The sequence below is a fragment of the Botryllus schlosseri genome, chromosome 12 (genome assembly GCF_051294905.1).
Source record: "Botryllus schlosseri isolate E-star chromosome 12, Bs_hap1, whole genome shotgun sequence".
NCBI classification, from domain to species: Eukaryota; Metazoa; Chordata; class Ascidiacea; order Stolidobranchia; family Styelidae; genus Botryllus; species Botryllus schlosseri.
Window position 1 is genome coordinate 23,921,626 of NC_137247.1, and position 26,032 is coordinate 23,947,657.

Consider the following 26,032-nt stretch of genomic DNA (forward strand, 5'->3'; position numbering starts at 1 on the left):
AGTTAGCACACAAGAATTATAAATTCACAATCACAATACATTACATTTACACGAGGATTGCTTACTGAAGCGTTAAATGGCTCAGGACACGACTACACAATTTTATGTCCGCGAGAACGTTGCGAGACTGACAGACAGACAGACAGTTTTATCGAATAAAGATCGCAATCTAAGTATCTAGGTATTTCAAATACAATAGCCTACATTGTGCAGTGATATATTCCATAGGGTCGACCATCCAGTCAGCTGCTTGGTCGCGTACAAATGTCATGTTACAATAACTTTAAAATGTTTCTCACTTCAGAAACAAGTTGAAAAAAAAGTGAGATGGTTACAGGTAGAATATTGGGGAGGTGGGAGGAACATCAACAGAATAATAGGAAACGGTATCAAACAGAATAATGAAAAATAAATACAAACAAAATAGCAGATGATAAATAGTAGATAAACAACTTTACAGCGTCGTAGAAAAATGGGCTACTGACGTGAAGGAGAGCAATCCGCCCGCTGTTTATTTCGAAATTCGTATATTGTCATAACTTTTGACATCTTCAGGCTTGGCAGTGGTCAACTGATCATATTACTTCTGCCACGGTCAATTTATATTACTTTTTATTGTCTAAATTACGATCTATTATTTTATCAAATCAAATCCACGTAATCGATTTGAATAATTCATTGAATCAAGGGAGGTATGCTCATTGGTTTCAAAACTTTCAATATCATTCGTTTCAATATAGAATGTTTACATTATATGGTTTCAAATACATTTCTGCGGATCCTGTTGATGCGTGACACGCCATCTGCAAAACACCGACGAACGTAAACAAAACAGGGCTCAGCTCGGCAATCGATTTTAACGTTTCAGCTGCGCTGTCGTAGCGGAGAATCACATGTAGCGTAAAGATGACAGATGCGTAGGTCTGGGTTGGTAAATTTTCGTAGGATATATCCCAGAATTTGATGCATGCGAGTGTAGAAGAAAGAGAACACACTTTTCGATGAAAATCCTTGAAAAGCACAATAAAAAGTATTCAATAAGATGCGAAGTACGTGCAACAATTTCGCTTTATTAATAGTGAAGTTGAAAGCCCGTATGATACAGTTATGAGTAGGGCGGTTTTTTTGACATGTCAAAATTTTGTCAAAATTGTGGCTTTAGGTCAAAATTTGTCAAAATTTTTCATAAAATCAAAATTTTTTGACGTCTGCATTTCGTTTGTATCGTAGATTTTGCACTGTTGGTGAACTTATCATTTGATATTTTACAGCTTGTAGCCTATTTTATAGACGTACCGTTGTAAACGCCGAATTGTCTGCTCATTGTGAATCATGAACGGTCAAATAAAACAAATAGGTGGACATGGTGTTATGGTCAAAGTACCGCAATATCCTAACTGAACAAAAACTTCTTGGGCAGTGCATCATTCTTATGTTAAGAAGAGCATGATGAAATATTGTGATGTTGACAACATTGTCAGAATGAAGCAACATGGTGTTTCACCGGCAGTGTACGCACAACTTGAGTGTTGTCAGCCAACTGCTGCTGTTGAACATCCTTTACAAGCTTCTTAGTAAGGACATGCACTTTCTACCCAAGAATGTAGGAAAGTATCTCTCGTTGCACTACAAAAAGTTTTATTATTTCTACCATAATATATATTGTTACCACTGGAATTCTTCATAGGGCCAGATTTCGTTGAAATATTGGTTTTTTCATGTAAAAAGTTGCCTGTTTCTGAGCCAAAATCGTTTTTTTTTTCAGGCCAAACTACTACGTTAGGACAGCCAGTTTCAACCAGAAATGAAGATAACTGGTACAATTTTAACATAAAGTGGGAAAACACCTAATTTGCATACGTTAGGTCAAAATTTGGTCAAAATTCAGTTTGTTTAGGTCAAAAAAAGTCAAAATTTTGATTTTTTAGGTCAAAATTTTCCTTTTTTCAGGTAAAAAAAACCGCCCTAGTTATGAGCCTTGTAGTTACTATTCAAAAATTACTGATGTATAATGCATATTTTTTATTGAGTCATAATTGTTTATGGTCCTGTCAAAAGTTCGACAATCAAATTAGCTACAAAATTGGAAATCCTGCCATCTCTTTATAAGAGAGAGCCTTTTATATTATCTGCTTCACCTTTCATTCAGTGTGCAGTGCATGCCTCTTTTTTACATCGCCTAGGCCCAGGTGGGCATCTGATTTCAAAGACTAGCTACTCCAAGTCGTTTCGACACATTCCTATCTTTTCATTTTATTGCAGTTTTGTGGTGTTTTGAAATGATGAAAATATGAATAAACTGATACTGATACTTTATTTCGTTCGACTGCTAATTCACAAGTGACTATTTACAAGGTGCAGTTGAATATAGGTACCACTAGTACCAGAAATATGGTTATCATGTGTGATGTCAAGTTGTTACAGTTACGGAAACGGAACATCTCTGCTGAGTGCTAAGTAAATAACGATGAGGTCAGATTAATAGCCCAAATGAATGCTGATTAACTGGTGATAGTTCCCCTGTTTTAATAATTCTTAGGCTATTTCTGCAAAGCTATTATTGTACATTACATTAGGTGCAGTGACATGGATTGTTTTTATAAAATGTACTTTATTATCACGTGTATTAGGTTATGTCATTTTAGAAAATCTTGGTATGATTGTTATGCTGCAACTTGTCCAGTCATACCGGTATGCAGCTAAGTGCTTTTCACGTGTTAGGGCTTCGATAGCTATCGCGTTCTATTGTGTCTCAATGATTGTTGCTGCTAACCCGTTCATTCTCAGTGTAACAAGAAAGATATACCGGTACATGTAGGACGGCAGGGTAGCTTAAAAGCGTATCGTCATTGCATGGTCGATTTTGTACAATACCGAATTCCTCCAAGGTGGATCGGCAATAAAAGATGCAACGCGTTTGGAAAGTATCCGAGTATTTTATGTGCCGGGCATCGAGGACATGGCGAGCGGCATTTCGTGATGTAAGTTGTTCAATTTCACCTTTACGATTACATTTACTTACGGCAGTCTTCAAAGTTCTTCTGTTCGTGTAAGCCTACCAATAATTTGTTTTTTTCACTACACTACATTGTACCACCTGTCTTGTAAATGACTTATTTTACTTAATTGCACCAACATTTTGTTGGGGCATGTTGAGGCAAGGATCTCAATTTTTTTCACCATAGTTTGTACAAAGTGCTGTTTTAAAAGTGCATGCTTCATGGGTGCTCTAGAAAGGGTTTGCATACAAACCTTACACTGTGGCAAACGTGGTATTGCTTAGTTGATTGCGATGAATCCATACTTTCGTTTCAACATGGGTGAAACTGATCCTACTATACTGATGAAATAGTCTCGTAGCTTTAGCACCCAGTTGTTTGGTATTGTTTGTTGTGAATCTGCTGTGATGCAATACTACCAACGTGAAATTGTTGCACAGCTCAAGGAAAATTAATATGTTGTGTATTTGCAGTGGTTTTGAACTGTTGTAGACTAAAATACAATTAAAAACCTCCGAGCTCTTCGTGTACTACCACAGTCTGAGAACCTCTGTTGTACCATTTAATGATTTTTCAGGTGTTTTGTTGCCATCCGGGTATCGATTCGCTTGTCGTTCCAAGAAACGAATATGCTCCATATGCGGAAAAAACCGACAAAGATGCCTATTATGAAGAAAGTAAGGAATCAAACACTTCATGACGGCAACAATACGCTATGCATTTATTGATACAATGTAATCTCCAGAGGATATGTAGTTTGTGTTGTCACCATTGGTAGTCAAGTGGCAGTAGGAGTAATGGTTTTGAAGATGTCTTAAAACGGCCTGCACTTGTACCTGTACTGTAGCAGAAGTAGAAAATGAAAATCTAAGAGGTCTAAAAATTAATATTCGGACGAAGGGTCACGCACTTTTAGCTGTGACGCAAAATGATTAACTGCACTATAAATATGTGGAATATTCTGTAATGTATTTAGTTATCGTGCTAAAGATTCCCAGTATTTATGACATTTTCACGCATAAGAGTGATACAACCATACCCCAAACCCAAAGCCACTTTCTACTTTGCAAAATCCCACGTATAAAGAGGAAGTAATTTTGGCTGAATATGGTCGAATAACAAAATTTGGGCTTCTTGATAATTCCAGTAGGCCTACAATGTCTGCTCAAAGAAAAGGACTGCAGTCCTGAAAAATTGTTTTTGAGTCCCCAAATCCCTGTACGACCCAATTTGATAACTACCAGTATAAATCATGCCATACCATCATAAATAATTTTTACTCGGCCAGCTAACAATGATTTTGGCTAAATAGCCTAATTGCCGGAAATGAATACACAAAGTACATTACACTGTGCTATACAGCGCCGTACTCAGACTTAAGTAGGCCTACTGTAAATTCTGACAACAAAAGTGGTAATATTGGTACCTTACTGGAGTATCCCTCTATGTACACACTTATTCTGGTACCATTAATTCCATCAAAATAACATGCATGCACTATAGTTTTTAGAATTGACCAACTTTAAAAAATATGTTATTTTCAGCCAGTCTCCCGTGCCATATAGGCTACTATTACAATATATTCTAGCTACTTTTTTCTGCGACTCATCCCTTGAATCTGTATGCATTTTGAGCTGAAAGAAAATCAGCTGAAAAATTGAGATTCCATATAAATTGAGTGCCACGATTTTACTAGGCCTAGTAAATGAAATAAAAACTTGGGCTTATGGAGCTGTGACGGTAAACAGTGCAACAAAACCTCACTACAGAACATGACACCATTTTCATGGGAAGCTGACTGAAAACATAGAAGTTTTGGATGTAGTCAACTCTGAACAACGCCAACTACTGGATGGATTTAAGTTGTGTAGGCATACTCACATGATCCCGAGTCAACAACCCCATTTTCTGTTGCTCTGTGTTTTTAAAGATCTGATGGCAGAGACTTTATCTTCTTCATATCGGTACAAATTCTGCTCAGTTACTGGAAGACAATATCGAAACAAATAACACTTGGATTGTTTGATTCCTCATTGACTTTGTAAGATCTATATGTGGTCAAAGTAGGCTAGTCATCGTCAGTACTCCAGTAGAAGAATGTCATAGCGTACAGCCGGTAGTAGCAATTTCTAAGTAAATAAATAGTGAGTATTGTAGGCCTAGTTTTTCCTAATAACTGAACTCTTTCATACTTTGATTATTGGATATGCTGATGTTATTGATGGCATGTTTGATAATAGGCCTATGACTGTTAATATTCAAAGTTCTTTTCTTTCTTCTCTTGAAATCTCTGTTAGCTGCTGATGATCACCTGTGACTAATGTCTGACCAAAATATTTGGTTATGTCTCAATCAGAATGTACCATTGAGATTGTTCTGCAGAAGTGGAAGTACTCTTAAAACACAAGCGCCTGATTAAGTAATGCGAGTAGGCTAAACCTACCTGAGTGCTCCGAAACAGTAGAAGTACTTCATTAATACGACCCCTGCTCCTGTTGTTAGGTATTCATGTTGTTTGCCTACAGAAGTTGTCAAAAAACCATCGGTGATATTCAAGTAGAAGTGACGTGAATTTCTACTACTAGTACATTAAGATGTCTTAGTAGCGATGTCTTAGTAAGTAAAAATTCAGGCCTAGGTTTGCCTAAAACATTTATCACTGTCTTGTGCAAGCAGGCATAACCAAGTTTTGTATTCTGACCAGTGACCTGCTCTGTTAACATATTACCATACCGGTCGTATTGGCATCGTTTCAGTATCATCCAAAGATCTCTTTATCTATCCAGGAGCTCCCCTAACTCCCTCCCACTCAAGATCAAGTGAGGTGTCCTCAAGCGGTAACCGTGGATCGAATCGGCGTGAAGAAATCCGTGCCGATTCTCCGATATCCAAAGGACCGTCGATCAACGAAATAGGCTCTCTGCTATCACACTCATCGGACCAGGACGAGGATGAATATTGCGTTCTGTTGGGAAGCGAAGATAGATCGCCTGTCACTAAACAACCTGTTGGAAATAAGGAATATGGAGCTTGTGACGCACCAGCAACACCACCAGCACGTGTGCCGACCCCACGGCTGTCTTGCGATAAGGCAAAGGTGTATTTATCTCTATCTGCGCCGGCCGGTCTTAACGAGCTGCCTTCTCGTTCACCATCTCCTGTTATTGGCCGGGATATCGAAAGTTGTGAGATTACGCCATTGAAAATTGAATCTGTGGATAATGCTTCGCCTGATGACGCTATCAGTCGCGTTGAACCAGAGGGCTCGTCTGATATTAGTGAAGAAGATGTAATGAAGCTTGTCGGATTGATGGAACGGTGTGTCGGTAAGCGGGATTTTACAATCACATTCGATTTGAGGCCGGTGTTTATTGGCCAGGATTTGCTGAACCAGTCATGGCGGTTCAGCCGAGGTTAAGACACATAGCCTTCACACTCACTTGCAATAAATGTTCTTTAAAATCAGCGCTTTCCAACCTTTCCGGTTCGCGACTGACTTTTAAAGAAAGTTTTATTTTGAGACCCACTATGAGACATGACTAAACAAATGAATAGCAGACTAATGAGAAAGAAGCAATCAATTGAATACTTATGCAATTTACTATTAATGCAAAACTTGAGCTTGCATATTAGATATTTTCAAATCGAGACTAGGCTTGATTGGTGACCAGGTTACATGCAACGTAAGATTCACAGTTTAAAAAGTTTCTTGGAGGTGCAGAATTTCAATATACAATTCGAATTTGATCCACCCTATCACTGACGTTCGCTACTGATGAGGGTCAGTCGAAAAGCTTTTAGCGAATAAATTAACAATATGAAGTTATTGTTTCGCGTTAATATGAATATACTATTCAAGATTAACAGTGTAAGCTACAATGAATTGCATTTCGTATGAAGATTACATGCCTGGAATGATATGTACATTGACTAATGTACATTATGTACAATCACCTATATTTGAGATCATTGTCTAACATTGATCAAGTGTGATGTACTATCAATCACAACTACAATCCCTACCCATCGTAGGAATCGATAGGCCGAAGTGCTCGTATTATGATGGTTGCCACCCTTAGATACAATTTCAAACTTGAGAGTTTGATGTCATGATGCATACTGTACCTAGTTATAGTGTCCGGCTGTGCAATGTTCTTCAATTCCTTCGTACTTGAATTATTGATGCAGGATAGAATGTTTTGAGCAAACGTGGGCAATAGGCTTGCCGGTGCTTCTGACGTTATCGATAGATTGCGGATTGCATCATATCCATTTATGTAGGCCTTACACGCAACATGATTTTTCTGCCATGTCATGTCTGTGGTTTAATATAAACCTTCTTTGACTAGTGATGACTGGCGAAATAAATTCCCTGAAGGTTGGGTGATGAATAAAGTAGCCTACTAACTATTTCCTCATGAATATTTCAGTGATGCATCAATACTCTCTAGCCAATAAAAACGATTCCCTTGTTCAATATATCTCTGACACCTTAGCATTCGTGTTTTTGGAACTTTGTCGTCTATGACATCGTGGAAAACTAATCTGTTCAGTCAAAAACACTCCAGATTCAAAGCTATGACTGATCGCGTTACTCACGTTAGCTGTGTATGCTTGCGTTGAATCCGATGTCTTAAACCGAGTTGAAGGCTTTAAATTATGGATGATGTTTCTTGGAATGCTCAGAAAACCTCTCCAGTGTTATTTACCTGGATCAATGAATTGCTGATCAATACTTTTAGGCATGATGTCATTTAGTTTAGTTGGTATTGATTTTGTTCATCCTTCTTGTTATTTCCCCTGAGCAAGGTTCCTACCAAACTTTTGGTGATGGGCGTTTTCAATTTGAAATCAGTGGGAAAAATGACATACGGTGGCAGATGGTGTCCTGTCGGAGTCACCTTTCGTAAATTAGAAATCAGTTTTATCCTTCGGAGGATTGAAGCTGGAAATTCACTGTCAATATCTGAGTTTGAAATTATTTAGAAGCTTTGGAGTAGATTGTTTGATTCGTACGACCCGATGCCATGGCATACGTTGAAGTAGCCTACCAGTACATCATATTTACAAAATATTGGCATTTGAATTTACCAAATCAATAGCAAATTATACTCGTGAGGGATAAATAACCAATAAGGAACTTATAGATTAGAGTTATCTTTGCTATTCAATGAACCGACAGGAGGGTGTCTAAACCAGTGGTTCTCAATTGGTATGTGGAGCGGTGTCCCATCATAAATTATATTTAAATTGTATTCTCAACGCCAAAATGTCGGTGGTTGAAATCTAGTGCTTTAATTAGAGGTATGAAAAACCCAATATCACGCTGATTTAGAATGCTGCAACTGTTGTACAAAAATTTTAAATGTGTCCTGTAGTTCTTTTAAGACTGTCAGTAATATATGTGATAGCTTGGAAGGCTTTTTAAACGAATTTTTTGTGAAACGCGACACTATAATTTAGCAACGTTTGAGGGTATAAAAAAATATAGCAAACAGCGAAATCACATTTCTTTCAAAATAAATCCAACGGTCATATAATCGAAATACCGGTAGTGTTTTGCACAGGTGTCATATCAGAATCACGATTGCAAATGTCTCATTAACTTAAATTTTATACCTTAGTCATAATCACATTCTGGGTTGATTTTGATTTTTGAAAGCTCCTGGGCTACAAAATTTGTTTTGAAATTTTACAGCTTCAAGATGCGCAAAAGGTGGAGAACCAGGGGTTAAGACAGGGTTTTGAGAAGGCTACTGTATATAGCAGTGATCGGGAACCTATGGCTCGCGAGCCATATATGGCTCTTTTGGGTATAAGATATGGCTCTTTGCCAAATATTTATTTTTGTACTGAATTGATCAATATTGTAGCGACTTGTTGGTAAATTTCCATCACGGCCAGAATAATTATTCTCGTGGCAGTATAGACATGTCTTTGAGAGGTAAAGACAATGCCGTCTTCAGGTTATGGGGTCGGGCCCCCTTTTTTCAAAATCATCAAATTTAAGTTACTGTCACGCGATACGTTGTAAATCAAAGAGCATAACAGACATGGCAACGCAGTTTTCAAATACCCATTGTCTTCCTGATCTACGGCGCGAAATGAACTGTTGTGGATGTGACATTCACAATTACAAACTCGAATTACAGACAACGCCATAGCTATAATCCACGTTGATTGGTAAGTATAGCTCTGTGTAGTACCGGCGATGAAATGTAGGCGTGTAGCGCAACGTTATGTTACCGCCGAATACTTCGTTTATAATTGAGAAGTATTTAGATTTTTGAAATCGGTGTGATAGTCACATTCCATTAATATCAGTTATTATAAATATCAAGCTACTTGCGAATTGCGTTATCAATGGTGAGGCTTGACCCGTCTGCGCCTTACCTCTTGTTTCGGGCTATATTTTCGAACAATAAATACCTGTCCTTACAGAGAAAATATGGCGCACACGAGGAATCCCATGTAGTGAGTTCGAATTCGTGCTACGATGACGTCACGAATTTTCAATTGTGACGTAACAGTTGACTGGAATGTATGGCTCTTTGGGAGTTGAGATGGAAAAAATAGGGCCAATATGGCTCTTCGACCAAAAAAGGTTCCTGACCACTGGTATATAGCCTACAAGAAAACACCAAAATAAATGAAAATTTACAGTTTATATCTTATTGTTTGATGAGCGTGAGGTTTTATAATGAATACAATTTTCAGAACCTGTGAAGCCCATCTACATACAGACCGTCGATCACTTTTTGAATATACTGGACGCTTGCAACACTCCGCTTGAAGTCCTCGAAAGCATCACGTATTACATCGGAGTTTTGTCTCCATCCATTGCTGTGGCTTGCGTGCACCATATTTATGCGAAGACATCGATGTTATACGAACGGAATTCAGAAGAATATAACCAGGTGGGGTAGGCGTCGGTATGGTGTGGATGCTAATTTTTTTAACGTTGTTGTTCTTTCTATCATTGTCATTGTCATCCATGTCCGAATATAATCCGCGTCAATACATATAAAATCTTGATATATTTTTATCTAGCTCCAACTACCATATAGTCGGCTTGAAAGGGCATCACTCTATCAAATATGGCAGACCTCAAGTGGGGAACAGTATCTCGTTGGCTATCCGACAGTTGCCGAGCATGTCCACATTCAATTATTAACACGAACAACTTCTACTGTTTTAATACTAGTCTCCAGCTACATGCCACCTCGTTTTGTCGCTTGATATATTCTATTCTTTTACATTTCATTCAGTGTGCATGCCTCCTCTTAACATCGCTAAGGCCCAGGTGGGAGTCTGATTCCAAAGACTACTCCAAGTCGTTTCAACACCTCCCTAACTTTTCAATGTATCGCAGTCTTGTGGTGTTTTAAAATAATGAAATTCTCACTTTACTGATACTGATACCGAAATCAAAACATTCCTGCTCACTCCTCTAAGCATCTATGTGCCTTGTCCTTGATGATCACTGGTTGTAGTTTTCACAAGATATCAAAGACAAATCTACTGCTTGTTACAAGACTAGGACGGCCAAGACAGACATTTCACTGTACCTTCAAAGAATAGTAAAGTTCCCATGTTATTGGTATTTCGTCGAGATAATGTAATGGTTATGCGTCCGGCTTCTCGATCGGTAGGTCGTGGGTTCGATGCCCGGCCGGGTCATACCAAAGACTCGAAAATTGGTATCCGCAGCTATCCCGCTAGGCGCTCAGCAATCACGGATAGCATGGAGGAGAAAAAAAAACGGGGGCGCAGACTAGATGACCTCACGGCCGTATCGCAACTCCGTCGTCAAAGCATCTCGATGGTGCAGGCGAAAAAGAATATCATATCTCTCTCTCTCTCGTCTATCAGTCCTGATAATTGAAACATAGGCCCAGAAATTGTTAAGACTGAGGAAAATTACGATATTATGAGTGGAGCCATTCTATATCACTCGAGGAGAGTTGAAAAAAGGGGATTGAACCGGTTGAACTGAAAATTGAATAATGAACACATGTGGTGACTCGGACTCGGCACTCTGCTAGCTGACATGGACTCGGGCCTGAGTCGGTGTTGAATTGAAAATGACTCGAGTCAAAACTATAAAAGTGAGATTCACTTGTGACTCGGAACCTTGTGACTTGGTTACAACCCTGGCACCGGTACCAATGTTGACTAATTCGACAACCAAGAGAGATGTTAACAAGCGAAATATGACCTTATCCTTGTTGCAGTAGCATTTGTACGTGGATTTAACCTGATCAATCGATTAGAATTTAGAACATGGACTGTTTTCAACATAGCCCTCCTCTTCCCCTTTTGTTCGACCTCTCCCTCCTCGGGCAACTAAAAAATCTTTGGCGTTTCTAAAGTAGATTAGTATTAGAATTACAGCTACACCGTTTTTTTCTGAATTAGATTACTATTAGAATTATTGCTACAGATTTTTCCAAATTAGGCAAGAATTATAATAATATCATCACGTTTTTTTTTCAAATTACGTTAGAATTATAATTACTGAATCACGAAAACTTGAAAATTGAATGAAGTTAACTTGATATCAAATCTGAGCAAATGTCTGCACACCAAACTTGGCACGTTTCACACTATAGTGTACATCTCACCTAGCATTATCAGAAAAACCAGAAATTAGATTGAAATTAAAATAAGACCATAGAATCGTTTCGCAAATTAGAGTAGAATTACGTACCGTACCTGCGTTTCGCTCTAATTAGATAACTTGCATTAGCTAGTTGTCCACGTTGTCTAAAGTCTGTTATCAGCTAGCTACGGGCCTGCCAGTATGTGCTTAGGATGATCTGTCCCAGTTCATTGCTGGCTTGGGCATTCAAATGTGGCTTACTAAAGATATCTTCAAGTCCCTTTTTTAAGAAATTGAAATATTAGATTTTGATAATATATGTTTTCCAGATGTGTGGAGAGATCAACAAGAACAAGGAATTTCGTCGTCTCATGTCCATACTGGAGCAGAACGCCGAGTCGCTGCCCAATTTCGCTTTGCTGACCTCGGCGTCTGACTTGCTACTCTTGAGACTTACGCTACGCAAGAAAACCATACCTATTCTTCTGGCTGCGGTTGATGTCGAGAAACTGGATTTGGAAGGTAAGTCTAGTGGAGTATTTTGATATTCCGATGCAACTTGGTGGCTAAATCGCTTGCAAAGAACATACAACCAAGTTTCATTTTCGGTGCAAAATGCACTCTACTTTAGTTAATTCTCGCAATAAGTTTCGGTGCCGTCTTCAAAACTATACACGGTAACAGCGTCAACGTTCATGATATTTAGGGCCAATGTAGTTTGTCTTGTAACGGTGGAAGTGTAGCAGGAGGTTATTTGCTCGCGTATCAAAATAATGCAGTAAAAGTTTGTATAAAACTACACAAGATACCCAAATTGGATTTGAGAGCTGGAGGCTACCCTTAGTCACTGATGACTTCTGGCTACATCCGCATATAGTGATATTCTACTATTTTTGAGCCCATACAAAGGTTATATGTAAGGCTATTTTTTTACCGAAAAACGGAAGATTCGGACCTAAAATTGGACCTAAAATTTGGACCTTAATTTTGACAAAATTTTTCCCTCGTGTGTGTATGTTGGCCGTAGGGCTGTTCAAAAAAAACTTTTCCTTCAGATTTCACTGGCTAGTTGATAGAATTGTTAGGTTGGTTAAAAAATCGCTGCACACCAACTTTGACTCTATTCCAACCAGTAGAGGCGAGATTCGTGCAGTAGAAAGTTTTGAATTTATCATTAAAAAACAAAAAATAAAATTCCAAAAATTTTCTGCCGTAAAAATTTGGATTTGAATAAAATAGTATTTACGGTGGCTAACTATTTCAATATTTATTATAAAATCATGGAATTAGAAATTTTTCTTCTGATATAACTCCGCTTCTAGTGTTTGGAATTGAGCCAAATTTGGTGTGCATCATCTCTACTGACAGCGTAACAATTTTATGGGGTCGGCAGGAAAATTTTGAATTTTTTTTTTTTTTTCAATGATAAATCCAAAACTTTCTACTGCACGAATCTTGCTTCTACTGGTTGAAATGGAGCCAAAGTTGGTGTGCAGCTTTTTTTTAACCAACCTAACAATTTTATCAAGTAGCCAGTGAAATCTGAAGGAAAAGTTTTTTTTTTTAACATCCCTTATTGTTGGGTGTCTTAGCACATAATATTAGAATTGCAGGCCGACTACATATCTTCATTTCTAGTTGGAACTGTCTGTCCTTATGAAGCAGTTTTGCCTGAAAAAACTTTTTTGACTTAAAAACTAACAAATATTTACATGAAAAAATTTATTTTAACGAATTCTGAACCTATAAAGAATTCAAGTAGTTCCATCACATTTTATATTATAAATAATTAGAATTTGTTGTATTACAACGAAAGATACTTTCCTACATTCTCGAGTAGAATGTGTCTGTCCTTACTGAGTAGCTTGCCAAGAATGGAGAAAGAACGCTCAACAGCAGCAGTTGTTGGCTGGCACCACTGAAGTTGTGCGTGCACTGCTGGTGACATACCGTGTTGCTTTATTCTGACAATGTTGTCTGCATCGCAATTTTTCATCATGCGCTGCTTCATATATGAACCAATGCCCAGTGCAGTTGGCAAGTTGGTGCCAAGTTGGCAAAATATACTTAAGTACTCCGAAAAAGGAGAATTGTTTCGTTACTCACCAAGAACACCAACACTCTTCTCAACAACATAATAGATGAATCAACCTACCAAAACCTTGATATTTAGTACTGGAATTGATATGTGTTAATAGCAGTTTGTAATGCAATTCAACTCTACAATGTTGCTGATATCGTGTGACTATTTTTCACAGAACTGGGGGTGCTAGCTAGCTGTCTTCACACTCCTAACATTCCGCTGGTCAACTCCGAATACTTCTACAACGTATCCGCCTCCGTTGCGATGAGAGAATTGAAAAATATCGACGACCTTTACAAGCTGATGAACATCATGAAATGCTTTGGACGGTAACGTATTATGCCGAACGAACACATTTATTATACCTCAAATGACATTTGGCTTCCTCTTATCAAGAGTCTTCGGCACACTAAAAAGATTCAAACAGATTCAAAAGCGAAACCAGTATGGCACAGTATGACATAAAACTCAGAATTATAGACCATGGAATTCGTAGTAGCCTATAACAATGGTTACTACAAACTTTAAAGTATACTGCAAATAATAGCTACGCTAGAGTAAAAAACGACAGACCTGCACAAAAGATAGCAAACTAATGGTATACCGTATTTGTAAGTTGTTGTACAAGCTATATTTTTGATTACATAAATCAATAAGTCTCCGAGTTGAAATAATTGCAATGGATGTTATGATGATGGAATTCTCAAGTTCTGTACCACGGACCAGCTACTTGAAGAGACTCTGCGGGACAGAACTTCAATATATTCTTGAATAATTCCGCTTGTGCGCTTTGGAGTCGACTTTTATCAAATCCGCCAACAAAAGCATTCCGTGTACATTTGTACAATCTAAAAATAGTACGTTTATGTTACGCTTCCTGTTTGCCATAATTAGTAGATTTTTTATGTAGGCGACATAATATTTGATGATACATTTGTTGATTTACAAAGTTGTTTTCAATTCTCTACTGCTTGCTGACGATTATCCTGATTATCCCGGTTCATTTCAGTATGAACCAGCTATTGTTATTTTCCTATGAAAAATCTGGAATTCTTTGTCACTTCAGGTATTTCACGATCGAATCAAAACGCGAATGCGAAGGCAAAGTCAAAAGTCTGTGTCATGAATTGTGCGAGCAAGGTCCTGACGGGCGTTCCAAAGCGGCGCACATGTTCGACGCGTTTTACCGAATGGAATACGCTCCGAATCGCGCGATATTGAAATCTGCGAGCGAAGTGATATGCCAGTCTGCTATTCCAATCCAGCCGCAGGTGATTGCCTCTTGAAATTTTATCGTACTCGAGAGTTTGCAACATTAATGGGAGCCATTGCTGTTGAAATTGTAAAATCTGACTGTATTTCATCATCATCGTCATCATTTTATTAATATTTTTATTCAAATCAAAACACCACAAGATGGCGATATAATGAAAATATAGGAAGGTGTCGAAACGACTTGGAGTAGTCTTTTGATCAGGCACCCACCTTAGACTTCAGCATTTAAATAAGAGGCATGCACACTGGATTTAAGAAAGGATAACATTAAAGTAAGCGACAAAAATGAATGCTGCGTATGTCTGTAGGCGAGATTGGCCACGAAAAATTGTAGACCTGTATAGTGTATATATTGAAAATATAAAGGCTTTACTGCCGATATGTCTGGCAACATAATAATAAAATGCCATGAAATCCGTTTCTTAAGAGTGGCATACTACAAAACGTGTCCGAATTGAGTATATTTGGAGTCGCTACGTCGACGTTGTAAACCATTTTGTTTTAAATCCTTGTTTCTAAGATTCAAAAGGCATATTATACATGGCATATGGCATAATTTTATAAGGAAATATTTTATTTCTCCATAACTTTGTGCCTTTTTACACATTCTACACAGATGCTTTACAGACAAGCATTTGAACGCATCAGCTAACAGATACACGCATTCAGTTACTCAGAGAAATCTTCCGATCGGTGGAGAGTTCAGTATCAGCTAACTTCTAGCATCGGTGTTAGGATGGTACGACTCAACTATGGTATTTCGAATTGAAATATAATTAGGGTTATTGCCGTAGTTCAAACATGTAAGTCTCAGCACAAATTAAACTCATTCGGAGTTCAAGAAACGTCATTACTCTCGGGCGTCCTCGTGCCCCCTTTAGATACTTTCACGCTCCCCACTTTGCGAACCGCTCACATTAATGAAGATCCAAATGAAAACCAATTGAGCAAAGTATGACATGAAAGTGTAAATTCAAAAAGAATGGCGAGCTCATTGATTTTTTTAATAACGGCAACTCAAAACAAACACTCTTTCAGGACATATCCGCCGTGTTTCGTTACTGCGTGAAGTACGGCTACGGCTCGCAAGACAAGGAACTCCTCGATTGCTTGAGCGGCGAACTCCAAAAGAGCATCGATGTCAGCAAGGCATCACAACTGACGACCAACGTGAAATGGCTTACCGTCTTCTATTATTACGACAAGGATTTCATGCAGAAGTTTGTCGAATGCGTCCGACGCGACATGCAGGAACTTGACTTTGTGGCGCTTAGCGACGTGCTAGACGCATTAGCTCAGGTATGCATCCCATCAACAAGAATTGTATAAGTATAGTTTCGATACCATTTCCTCACCTTGGAAGCCTTAAAATCTTGATTCATCTCAAAACTAGTTTTTACTTTTCAAAGTTGAAAGTGTAGAAGTAAGTAGGGTGGGGTCGGGGAACTTGAGTACTTGGAATTTGAGTACACTCGACTAAAACTTCCCCTCGCTACACATATCTGCTTTAAATTCATCACTTCTGCGTTCGTTCAGTATCTCACTATGTAATCTCTAGATAAGACTAATAACCATTCGTATCAAAGGCATATTATAGCTCCATGTCGAACTGAAAGTTCAGGATTTTTCATTTTCAATACCAATTTTCAAGTTCTTTGCAAACGCATAAAAATGGTGACTGCATATCCAAATATTGCTTAAGTTTGTGATAGTTGCTCATGCTACAAGGTAAGTAAATGCATTGGTAAGAGGAAGTTTTAATTTAAAGAAGTTTTTGGAGGGTAATTTGGGAATAGCATAAATTAGGTGTAGGGTAAATTGAAAATACCATTGTCGCCCCATAATTTGGGAGGTTGTACATACTCTTTTTAATCTTGTTACACAATTAGATAGTTAAAACAGTAACAGACATGCCCAGGTATTATAAGAAGTGAACACCTAAATATACGCCTCTGGAATTGCAGTAGAACTAGAACCACTGAAAAACATTACCAATTGAATGATTAGTGCTGGTGGACAAAACCTGCTTGTGTTCTTGGAAAAAGTAGAAGTTCTTCATTATTGACCCCTGTGAGCAGCTCCGGATATATCTGTACTAATTTAGAAACAATAATCACTATTACCACCAATCACCACCAATTGGTAATAGTCATTTCATAATCTGTACCGATTCACTCGAAGCAGTGTTATCAAATATGCATCTTTATATGTCGGAAACTTAGTGATTCGTATATTCAGGTCTACTTCGTACCGGAGAACTCGGACGATTTCTTTGATCGATTGTACGCGGAAATGATCAATAAACTGCCGACTCTGATGACGAGCCACGTTCACAACGCCAACAGAAAACTGCTGTTGACCGCTTTCCATTTTGCAGTCTACGGCAGATACCCGGAGCAGCTCATACAACTCGCTTTATCTGAGAATCAGGTGAGGAGAAGAGAAGAGAAATGCGTGTATCAATCCAAAACTGGTCTAATGAAGACTTATGACTCTCAGCAAATTAACTACTGATGTTTGGGCTCTATATTGCTTTTGCTCTTCGTCCCTATGAAATACACTAATCACAATCAATATGTTGGCGACTTTGCAATACACAGTAGATGTCTTAGTCATAAAACAACATATCACTAGATTTATTACAACTAGGGTATCACGCTTGAAGAAATATTTGTCCCTGACTCATCCTCTTATGCTTGAATCACAACAGGCAACTGCCATTAGCAATCATACAATGGATAACCCCGGTTGTGCGGAAAATTATAGAAACAACAGATTTCGCGTCGGCGAGAGAGGCCATTCATTCATTCATTCATTTTTCCACTGTGCCTTGGAGTTGAATTTTATCAAAATTCACAATCCTAGATTCTGTCGATAAAACTAGTTCATGTATAATTTAAAAATAGTACATTGAGCCAGATGTTCACCTCGATTAATCAAGTTTTCATGCGGTGACGTCATATTTAGTGATACGACTGGTGATATTTGAAGAACTTCTCGGAGTTACAGAACTTCAATACACAATTGAATAGTATATTCATATTGAAATGAACCCGAATATTTCCGGCTGACACTCGTCAGGGGTAATCGTCAACAACTAGTAGAGAATTGGAAAGAACATTGTATATTAACAACAGATTTATCAGTAAAAAGCTCACCCTTAACTCATCTGCTCAAACTTGATGCTGAGCGATCCAAGGCCATTAAGTCTGCCATCAGCAAACATCTGTTGAATAATCCGATTTGTGCGAATAATTATCGAGACGACAGATTTCGCGTCGTCGGGAGGGGCCGTTCACACTTCCATTTGTGTGCCTTGAAGTCGACTTCTATCAAAATACACCAGCCAAAACTCTGCCAACAAAAGGAGTTCGTGTACCACCTAAAAATAGTACATTGAACGCTCTCTCATTCGAAATTTCATGCTGGTGACGTCATATTTTGTGATACGATTGTTGATATACAACGCTCTTTCCAATTCTCTACTAGTTGCTGACGATTACCCCTGACGAGTGTCAGCCGAAAATATTCGGGTTCATTTCAATGTGACTGAACTATTCGACTGTTGATATATAGTGTTCTTTTCAACTCCCTGCTAATTGCAGACTATTACAACTGACGAGTGTCAGTTGAAAATATATGGGTTTATTTCAATACTAGTGAATTATTCACTGTTTTCTAACGCTAATGATTACGACTTTGTAGCTGTCGATGCACATGGGAAACGGTGGCACCCGTCACTTTTTGGTCGATCTGTGCCGTTCTCTCAGCGTCGAAAGACCAGATCTACTTCCCAAGTGTCTGCCGATGAACATATTCCACAACAGCCGACGGCCAAAGCTGTACGCCTTCGAGAAGGTAATATTAGCACTTGGCAAAATCAAGTGCCTGAGTGATTCCATTCTGAATCGACAATTAGACTCTGAGCCGAGTATCATTCATTATGACATCAAGACAGTATGAATGATGTAGAATACTCAAATATGTACCTTTTATGCGACCACAAAGAATATAATGCAAGGTCTTCATCACATTACAAATATTATTCTACCTTTTTACCATTACTGTTTCATTACACTTTCTGACAACGCTGACTTTACAAACAAGTTATATGGCCCTACAACAGACCTGGGAAAAGTCAAATGCGGCCCCTGAGCTATTCTGAGCGTATCGCGTGCCCGTTTCTTGGAATTCAAAATTTAAAACCTACCTTTTGAATATTGCTGCATGGAATAAACCATAAGCTGTATAAACTGAGCCGGAACGGAAATTGGTTTACTTTGAAGCCTGTAAGATACACTTGTGGCTCGTAACCTAGTGAGTTAGTTACAATGCTGTTAGTTAGTATTGTTGCTCAAGTAGAAGTAGAAGCATCACACTCTAAGTGCAAGTAAAAGTAGCAATTTTCAAGTCATGTCAAGAATACTTGGTATTTGGTATTGGTACTCCACTAGAGAATCTAGGAAATGACGTGACTTTACTCAAGTCAAATCTATTAAAGTAAGATTAACTTGTGACTCGGAACTTTGTGACTTGCTTGCAACCTTGAATTTCGTTGCCGAAAAAATGACTCGGTACTCTGTACATTGGGGGTGTTCAAAAATAGCATTGATTTTCAAATTTAACTGGCCACTTTATAACATTGTTAGGTCACCTACAAAAAACGCTGTACACCAAATTTTGCTCAATTCCAACCAGTAGAAGCGAAGTTACTGCATTAGAAAATCTTGGATTTGAATAAAGTAGTATTTACGGTGGCGGTGGTTAAGTCTCTAGAATTAGAAACTTTTCTACTGCAATAACTTCGCTTCTAGTGATTGGAATTGAGCTGAATTTGTTGTGCATCATCTCTACTGATAGCCTGACAATTTTATAGGGTAGACGGAAAATTTTTAATTTCCCAAAACTTTCTACGGCAAGAACCTCGCTTCTACAAATTGGAATTGAGCCACATTTGGTGTGCAGCGTTTTTTTAACGAACCTAATGATTTTATCAAGTAGCCAGTGAAATCTGAAGAAAAAGTTTTTTGAACAGCTCTAGTATCATCATCATCATCATTGGTTTATTAGCAATTTTATCAGTTCAATACACCACAAAAAATGCGATACAATGAAAAGAAAAGAAGATGTCGAAGCGACTAGGAGTTGTCTATGGAATCAGACACCCACCTTGGCCTAGGCGATGTAAAGAGGAGGCATGCACACTGAATGAAAGTAAAGAAGATAGTATAGAAAAAGGAAGCGACAAGAAATAGGGCGGCATGTCATGGGAAGCGAGATCGATAGGTCAGTCGTGGTCCGGTAATCTTGAGGATGGTCTGTATTTATTTAGTAGTAATTGCTTGTATTTCGACTTGAATCTATAATTAGAATTAATACTTGCTTCAGAATCGAGCACTCAAATCATTGTGCCCAACCCACTATCTCTCTGCTGATTTCGCGTTCACAATTGCAGGACGTGCAAGGTGTACTGCTGTCTATCTGCAGCGGCGATTTCTTCCATTTGATGTTGTCTACGGTGTGCTTCTTTCCGTTTTTCCTGCTTCAAATGAGACTTGATGGGACGCTGCTGCCCGTCAGTCAACCTGGGTTTATTCCGCCCCACCGTCATCAAATGGTATGTAATACTGATACAGTTTGAGCCTTGATAGTGGGTCACTTTGCCACAGGATTTCTTTCAGAAAACTGCGCCTTCTACATAGACCATAGAATTGCATATCCCACCTACATTCATTTCATAGCGATTGGCTGATAGAAGTTTCATTAAATGTAGAATTTCGAAACATATCGATGCCTTTCCAGTTTCCATCACCTATCCGAGAAACTTGTTATTGGGTGGGGCTACCACAAGAAGATTTGTCCTCCTTTTTCAGGAAATCGAAAATGACATCTGAGGACGCCCAAATGTCCTAATTTTCGGCAATTCGTCCTCTTTTATACCTTTGACAGCCAAGCGATTGTACAGGCGCAACGAAAAAACGTCATAAATGCCGTGAAATCTGGAATGTGTACGTTCGAGCGGGTCTTTCGAGAGTCGAGTTGTTAAAATGACATTTTATTTAGCCAACACCACAGTATTTCCTGTAAAGATTCTCAAATTATCCATTTTATCGTCGGATACTAAATTTCGTGGTTTGTAAAAGGTGTCGTCTTTGCCAGATCTAAAAATATTGTACTAGACTTTAATTATGATGTGGTCCCAAGCAGACATGGGGTAATCGCGATTAGTAATCGTAATCGATTACGACGATTACAGCATTTTCAAATAATCGTAATCGCAATCGATTACATTCGAAAAAATTCGGAAGTAATCGTAATCGACTACTTACCATATCTAATCGATTTCTTTGTGAAAGAACGATTACTTTTTATATGTACATTGTACAAGGACTATGACATAAACGGAACATTCGTGAACAAGGAAGCGATATTATACCAGGTTCGTGGTAGCACAAATGTCTGATTTTCAAATGCCATTGCTCATTATTACGTCAGAAGTAGCCTATTAGCTTTGCTAGTCATTGCCTAAGAAGTATCCATTTATATATATTCGATGTAGGCTGCGTACATTAATGTGATTGTAAGAACAACCGCCGTGCTGTATATCAGGTTATCAACACGTACCACAAGCCAGTACCTCGAAGCAGGATAATTAATCACCACTCTGCCTAGTTTAAAAATATTGATATTTGGTTATGCTTACTTAAACGCAGTTTGATTGTTGCTGCTTGGCGAGCAGTAGGCCTGCTATGTAGTACGTACGTACACCGGACAAACATTTGAAATTTTGTACTCGTCAAACAAAACATTACGGTTTCCGCAACGAAGCATTAAAAATCAACAGCTGCTGATATGTATCATAACCGAGCCGTTTTTGCCGTTTCTCATAACGGCAGCTTGCAGTACATTATCTGTATTAAGTTGAAGGCAGAATTTTATGTTCTCTTCATCTTATTCTCATATGACTCTGCTTGAAACGGCCGCCAATCGTTATTTCAAAATTATTTACTCAACATTGGGACCTGCCGCCATAGCCATGGGCTTATATATCATGTTAGCGTGGGTTGTAGCTAGAATCGGGACCAAAACAGCAATTCGTCCCCCAGTCCAAACGTTGGTTTTTGGCCCCATAGGGTGATATGTTCAAGTTGAAGACTGAATTTCGTCAATAATATTGATAATTGTATTATATTTTTGATTAATTTTTATCCTATCTCGGCCCCAAATGGTCAGATGCACCTGTAGAGCTGGGGGCACGTAATTCATAATTATACCGTCTGGTATCTTGTTATATATACTTCATTGTATGTTGGTAATTCGTGACCTCCGGTCTGTTATATAATCAAAAGATATTGTTGTATCCCAAACGTAGCAGACTAAAAGAAAAACTTTTGTAAGACGCACATACAAATTGTCATGTCTTTAATGCTCTGTGGGTGCCCATAGCATTTGCATTGTGGGCTCAGACTGGAAGAGCGGAATATTAGTCACGCCCACCCAGCGTGGCTATTGACAATGGACACATACCCTAAGTTTCGGCCAAGGTCTTTCTTTAGTAGCACACTTCCTGAAGTCGCGTGTTTGTCGAAACTGCATATGTCTTTTGGTGTGTCGTGGAACGGCATTTGACTTCAACGTAAATGCCTATTACTCTAAATTAGGGTTGCATTTAAAAAAAATCAATATAAAGCAAACATGTTTAAAACAAGGGCCTTGTTTAAAACAGGTTTTTTATTGTTTTTGTTTTTCAAGCCATGACGTCACGAATGTGGATTGACAATTGAAAATATAGGGTCAATATAGCTCCTTTGACGAAATATCTGTACTATAACTGTTGAACCGACGATTTTGAGGGGTTCCGACCATCCCATATCGGTGTACGTCGGCGATATCGGGTGGTAATTGTCCGTAGGCTTATACAACATGTTTTTTTAGAAAGCATTTACACCATTAAGGCAAAATTTTACAACTTAAAAAAACACAATTTGTTTTTTTAAGCCTTTGTTAAAAAGACTGTTTGAAACATGTTTTAATTAAACTAAGTGTTACAACCCTGCTATAAATTATGTATGCTTTTTTGTTGAGGGGGAGACGTATGCATTTCAAAATCAAGCTTATCTAGAGATAATTTTCAAGTTAATTAAATCTCTCGAAAATACTCTATAATTTATGTTGGTTTACAAAATATTTTTGAGTCCACCTCGAGCTTGCTCCCCACCCTATTGGGAAATTTGGGGTGCGGCAGTCATGGAGCTGACAAGCATGCAAATCGTTGGGTGCGATAAATCGTCCTCTATAAAAATGGGCAATGGGTACATTATGACGTAACAAGCAAATGACGCATCTTTTTAAAGGAAGTTTGTTATCTTATTAGGCCTTTTCAGCACAATCCATTGTCTTCCAATGTAACTTTTAAGATGCAAAATAAATGTAATCGTGAGTAATCGTGATTACTTTTCCAATGTAATCGTAATCGACTACTTCCTGATTTTGCTGTATTCGTAATCGTAATCGCGTCATTCAAAAGTAATCGTAATCGCAATCGATTACATTCATGAAGTAATCACCCCATGTCTGGTCCCAAGTTGAATGTGTGAAAAGCACTTCGACAGCGGCTATTTTCCTTGGAAAGGTACTATTCCACCATAGCTCCATCGTCTTTTCTTAACCCTCTGTAAAGCAATTCTCCACTGTTGACCGCTGCAAGAACACATCACGCAATAGTACACCGGTCTTACTATTCACGCAAAGCATGTTATCTAGTCGTTCGGCAACTAAATATTTTAAAGGCCAAACTAGAACAACTGACTTTTCAAAATCCTCAACTACAACTTGGAACTATCCAAAAATCCAATAGTTTGGTAGTTTGTATCGGTCTGACTATAATGCATCTAACACGGACCATAAATTACAGGTGCAAAACGTAGCCGTAGTGCCGCTGCCTCGGTCTCGATTCTGTTTTGGATCTAAGCACGCCATTGGAAAGACGAGATTAGTATTGAGATTGCTACGAGCACAAGGCGCACGCGTGGTCACCGTCCCGCATTACGATTGGGACAACAACTCAAACGCGCACAAAGGCGAGCTGCTGCGAAGAAAGATTTTTAAGCAGAAAATCGACGACACTGTTGAATGAGAGTCGCAATCGTGGACATGGATGTTTTATTTATGTTCGGCTGCAATTTACGTTCACACCGGTCACGTTGCAAGCATTGGCTTGTAGCGGACTGAATATTTCAAGACATGAAAAGTCCATGCATAGAATACTCTCGATCCCTATGTTGCTGGGAAGGTTTTTATTTAAGACACAGTATTGTAATATTTCTGGTGAATGGAACAATAGAAGAAAGAAACTCAAATTTGACATGAAAATAGCAATATTAATCATGCTAAAACCAGATTTTTAGGTTATTGGTACACTACATGGTATATTAAAGAGGAACTGCGCCCTATATATGTTGCGTTCTGAAATGTAAGTTGAAGGCCTGAAAAAACTTTTGAAAGCAGCCCATTTTTCTCGGGAAGCCACTGCATTCGAACCGCAGCTAAAATATTTTCGCGAATGGCCCTTAATCAGTCTATGTCAGGGGTGGGCAAACTACGGCCCGCGGGCCGCATGCGGCCCGCAGCACCGTTCTATGCGGCCCGCGAGAGTCTGAAGAAACTTTTAAAAAATATTGATAAAATGCGAGGTAAAAATAGAATTAATGCAGGGACTTGATTAACTTTTTCTTAGTATATTTCACCATGATAATTCAATGACAGTGGTTCTGAAGAGGCGCGCGAAGCTGAGCTCGACTGGAAAAATTTTTCGCGCTCCGCGCGATTTACGTCCAGTTCATAGTTATTGCTCTGTATTTAGCCTGAATTACATATTTAAAAATCTCTCATCAACAGTCGTAACCTTCCCTGCCATCAAACTACCAGTGAGGTTTCTACCATCCTGGTTGCGTTTCGTGATATGACGATAAGGGGGCGCGAAATCTTTCACCATCATAAGGGGGGGGGGGGGGGGGGGGGCGTGTCCTAAAAAGTTTGATAACCACTGAATAGGGCAAATACTTTATATGACAGCGGCATAGCTGCAACAAGATTGACATAATTTGGATCACCAGTGAGATTTCAGTTTGGCCACTCCATATTTAATTATTTCAGCGATGTGCTTTAAAAAAAACGATTCGGGCGTGTCTAAGGTAGATTCGTTGTCTGTATGCATAGAATGGGCGGGGTATTTATATTTTATCTACACATAGTAGAAGCGTGTTTGAAGCTAACATGGTCATGATGCTGTCAGCACTGTGTGTCCCGGAACTGAATTAAAAGTGGAATTGGTAAATCTATTAACAGATCCCTGCTCACACATTTAAATTTAAATCCTGTTCTAAGAATCGAGTCATACGACTTTCATCTCTATAGTTTTGGCAAATTGGTTATTGAGGTCGTCCAGCCTATGAAATCTCGCCACTATATGTTTCTGACGCATGTACGATATCATCAAAGCAATGTTTGGCTTGTTTTAAATAAACACTTATATTATATTATCTCCATGTCCTCACTTTATAATCAAATATCTATATTGAGTTTTGGTTTATAATCCTAATTTTATATAGTGCGGCCCGCGAATGGATTCAGATGTTGAATGCGGCCCGCGAGCTCAAAAGTTTGCCCACCCCTGGTCTATGTGGTATCGAGATCGCATAATATCGCCTGACGACTATCTAAAATGCCTACTTGATTGCCACAAGAACGTGTAGCAGTGAAGTAATGCAAGCTATAAATTACGCAATTTGATTAGGTTGAGACCACATCATATTTAGAGCGCAGTCTGTCTGTAAGACATGTCCACTATCAGTACCGTAACAAGTTAGTACAATTTCTACTAGAAATAACAACTGATATTTACATCTTGGTTGAAGTTATGATTCGAGAGTGTGATCATTTCTTTTATTTCATTTTAATGTAGTAACATGGCCTTTTAACTCACCATTGTGGTTATCGCAATAGTAAACAAAGTTATGGTGGATATTGCTGGGAACAGGCCTTCACATGAATCAGTGTTGTGACCGCATGTTT

The 26,032-nt window shown here is 38.6% G+C and overlaps 2 protein-coding genes across 2 annotated transcripts in view; one reads left to right on the forward strand and one right to left on the reverse strand.

The window, feature by feature from the left end:
• LOC145452069 (tyrosine--tRNA ligase, cytoplasmic-like) overlaps window positions 1-26,032 on the reverse strand; it is a 539,006-nt gene that overhangs the window by 15,695 nt on the left and 497,279 nt on the right. The gene's annotated exons all lie outside the window — the stretch shown is intronic.
• On the forward strand, window positions 1,128-24,959 carry LOC145452065 (FAST kinase domain-containing protein 2, mitochondrial-like). Its single transcript, XM_080330278.1, has 12 exons — window positions 1,128-2,981; window positions 3,577-3,676; window positions 5,786-6,325; window positions 9,717-9,916; window positions 11,931-12,123; window positions 13,860-14,013; window positions 14,751-14,955; window positions 15,998-16,258; window positions 17,198-17,389; window positions 18,665-18,817; window positions 20,415-20,576; window positions 23,874-24,959. Exons 1-12 carry the CDS (start codon window positions 2,907-2,909, stop codon window positions 24,093-24,095), a joined length of 2,457 nt encoding a protein of 818 aa, XP_080186404.1. The 5' UTR covers window positions 1,128-2,906; the 3' UTR covers window positions 24,096-24,959.

Bases quoted from the DNA above. Each gene is read 5' to 3' on its own strand.
- LOC145452065 (XM_080330278.1), top strand. From the start codon at position 2,907: ATGCAACGCGTTTGGAAAGTATCCGAGTATTTTATGTGCCGGGCATCG. The intron at 14,014-14,750 runs GTAACGTATTAT...TTGTCACTTCAG, and splicing joins ATCATGAAATGCTTTGGACG to GTATTTCACGATCGAATCAA. The intron at 17,390-18,664 runs GTGAGGAGAAGA...ACGACTTTGTAG, and splicing joins TCGCTTTATCTGAGAATCAG to CTGTCGATGCACATGGGAAA.